This window comes from Gekko japonicus, unplaced genomic scaffold (genome assembly GCF_001447785.1).
Source record: "Gekko japonicus isolate JY-2015 unplaced genomic scaffold, Gekko_japonicus_V1.1 scaffold1389, whole genome shotgun sequence".
NCBI lineage: Eukaryota > Metazoa > Chordata > Lepidosauria > Squamata > Gekkonidae > Gekko > Gekko japonicus.
The window spans coordinates 114,366-117,822 of NW_015176492.1; the positions used below are offsets into that span (position 1 = coordinate 114,366).

Consider the following 3,457-nt stretch of genomic DNA (forward strand, 5'->3'; position numbering starts at 1 on the left):
TGAGCTAAGACAAAAATGCATGAGCCAAAGGCTAAAAAACTGTGAGCTAGCTCACGCTAACTTAGCATAGAGGGAACACTGCTCTGGAGCCCTCCTTCCTGAGTTAAGACAACAATGCGTGAGCCAAAGGCTAAAAAACTGTGAGCTAGCTCACACTAACTCAGCTTACAGGGAACACTGCTCTGGAGCCCTCCTTCCTGAGCTAAGACAAAAATGCGTGAGCCAAAGGCTAAAAAACTGTGAGCTGGTTCACACTGACTCGGCTTAGAGGGAACACTGCTCTGGAGCCCTCCTTCCTGAGTGAAGGCAAAAAATGTGTGTGAGCTGGAGGCTAAAAAAACCCTGCAAACTGGCTCACACTAACTCAGCTTAGAGGGAACACTGCTCCCTACCCCAATCTGTTGCCAGGGAGGGAGCCAGCGAAAGCTGGAGCGGCGTGAGAACTAAGTGGTGGAGGCCCGAGGCAGTTGGAAGGACTGTACCGCTTCAAGCGATAGGCTCTGGGGAGGAGGCCTCGCAGTTTAAAAAAAAAACCTTCTGCTTGATAAAAAGTTAAAAACTTCCTGCAAGTGGAAAACCAGCACAGGGGCCAAGGATAGAACACTCTCTTTGATCCGTTTGGATTCTTTTTTTAAACAGGCAGGCAATGCTGCCTCTCAGCTGTGGAGTCTTGGGAGCAAGAAATTCTCCTTTGCGAGCGACGGGCATTAAAGTCCTGAGCCAGCGATTCGGCTGCTGTACGAATGAGTTGGCTCTGGAGCCTCCTTCCTGAGCTAAGACAGAAATGTGTGAGCCGGAGGCTAAAAAACTGCGAGCTGGCTCACGCCAACTCTAGAGGGAACACTGCATGCGGCGTGTGTTTAATATTATAGGATGTTTAAAGAGGGCTTCCTTCCAGACAGAGTCAGATTTTGGCATTTTTTAAAGCCCTGAAGAGACACCAATGCTCCTGTCCTAGAACACAGGGGTCATTCCCTGCAGGAGTGCACGGGAGCGGAGCTCCGGCAGTAAAGAGCCCAGGGGGCGGGCACATGCAACAAGCTCCACCCCCTGCTCCCAGCAGCCCTCAGTCAGAGCAAGAAGCAGCCAGGTAAGTTGCAGAGCCCCCCGTGGCACCTTTAAGACCAAGTTTTATTCAGGTACAAGCTCTCCCTCCTTTGTGAGGACAGATCTGCACATCCCCCCCCCCGAATACCTAGCAATCCAAAACAGTCCAGTGGAGCCTGAGCGGTGGGTGTTGCCTTCTGGAACACTTCCGGTGATGTCAGGGGGTGTGGCATATGCTATTGAGTTCTGCTAATGAGCTCCTGCACCTCTTTTCCTACGAAATGACCCCTGCTAGCACATGATGTAGAGCCGAGCCCTATCCAATGCAGAGAAACACCTTCCTCCTAAACAGGCCTAGCAGAGCGGAACCAAGTCTTGTTTTCTGCTCCACCTCGGGGTGTCTAATCTAAACGGGTCGACCTCTGACCCCCTTGCAAAGGTTTAACAAAGGCTGCAGCCACACACGCTAAATAATCCACTTTCAATGCACTTTCAAGCCACTTCCCAACTGGATTTTATTGTTGTGCAGGGGTCGTTTCGTAGAAAAAGAGCTAGGGGAACTCATTAGCATAACTCATTAGCATATGCCACACCGGAAGTGTGTCATAAGGCCACACCCCCTGCCATCACCGGAAGTGTGTCATAAGGCCACACCCACCACTCAGTTAGTCTTAGTCTTAAAGGTTAGTCTTAAAGGTGCTATTTGAACTCTTGGACTATTTTGCAGCAACAGACTAACACAGCTACCTTGGGGAAGCTCCTGGATGGGGCTGGGAGTCCTTGCGGAGGCCACGTGGAGTGGCCTCGGCCAGGCAGAGGGGGAGGACGCCAACTTACCCTCCTGCCTCTTCCTTCTCCTGCAACAGAATGAGGCTGGAAGCAGGGGGCGGCCGGAAGAAGTGGGCGGGGCTTCGTCGTGTGCCCCGCCCCCCTGCACCTCACCCGGGGGAACTGCGATCCCCTGCGATCCCCCCAAATCGACCTCTGGTTGTGTGAACTGGCAAAACCCATTTAGCAAGTGCATTGAACGTGCATTGAAAGTGGATTATTCAGTGTGTGTGACCACAGCCTCAGGGCGCTTTCACACATGCTGAACAATGCGCTCCCGATGCAGTTCGCGACTGGATTTTACTGTGCGAAGTGGCAAAATCGGCGAATGATCGCTCCAGTGCATCGAACCTGCATTTTTTGGTGTCTGTGCGCGTTCACTTACTCTGTAGAGGGGGTCTTCCAAAGTCTGCCCGACTTCGAGCGCTTGCGGGAAAGAAATGAGTCGCCTGGCCGAGAGCGAGGGCACCCCAAAATGACCGCGATTCCCCTTCTCTCTGGGTGCAGAAAGCTACGGGACGGAGTACAAAAGGAACAGCCACAGTATCTACTTCGGATTTGACCTGAGGCAGATCCGGGATACACTCCAGAATCCGGACCTCCTCTACCGCGCCGAGCTGAGAATGGTGCGTGCGTCTGGATTTGGACCGGTGACACCGCAGCAGCGGGTGGAGCTCTACCAGGTGAGAAGGATGAGGGGACGGTGCAGACAAGGGCGGGAGACCAGGGAAAGGGGCCTGTGTAGAGATGTAATTTTTTCCCGTTTTTTTTCCCGGGGGAAAACTGAAATTTTCGGAAAAAATGCCACATTAGCACTTCTTTTGTCTTTTCTAGATTGAAAGTCATTCTGTTACTTTAGGAACATAAAATATGACTATGGACATTTTTACTTGGCATGAAATTATCACAACTAGCATATTAAAAATATAGTGTATCCAAACAATTATTTCAAACAGAATACCCACCCACATGCAAAAACAAAACTGAAACTTTTTAATTTTCTTCTGACAATCGCACCTCCTAAAGGAAGAAATGCATCTTGTTCTTGCATTGGAGGGTTCAGTTTGTACCCTAGGACTTGCTTGTCCTCAGTGCACAGAGATTAGATCATCTGATAACATATATATATATTTTAGAAATGATTTGGAAAATATTTGAACACCTTGTCTTAAAATATTTTATTCATCATGAAACGTTAGATAATCATTTTTTTTTCTTTTTTCAGTTTTTCCAATTTAACGGAAAAAACCAAAAAGGCTTCAGGAAAAAACCGGGGGGAAACCCGTTTTTTCCAGAATTTTCCAGTTTTTCCCCCGGGCCTTCACATCTCTAGGCCCGTGTGGTACTTAACTCCTAAAGGAAGCGCTACCGGGGCTCGAGCACGCCTGAAGGGTCCCCCCTTCTCTGTTCTGAAAACATTGAAATGTAATCCCGGGTGAGCCAGACCTGGTGGCGGCGGAACGGGACATCAAGTTGCAGCCGACTTCTTAACGACAGCTCCGTAGGGTTTTCAAGGCAGGAGATGAACAGAGGTGGTCTGCGGTCGCCTGCCTCTGCGTAGCAACCCTGGACTTCTTTGGTG

The 3,457-nt window shown here is 50.0% G+C and overlaps 1 protein-coding gene across 1 annotated transcript in view; it reads left to right on the forward strand.

Moving 5' to 3' along the window:
- TGFB1 (transforming growth factor beta 1) overlaps positions 1-3,457 on the forward strand; it is a 31,310-nt gene that overhangs the window by 16,469 nt on the left and 11,384 nt on the right. Inside the window, exon 2 of the mRNA XM_015427262.1 lies at positions 2,383-2,558. Within this exon, the coding sequence (XP_015282748.1) occupies positions 2,383-2,558 (176 nt within the window). The remainder of the gene's footprint in view (positions 1-2,382; positions 2,559-3,457) is intronic.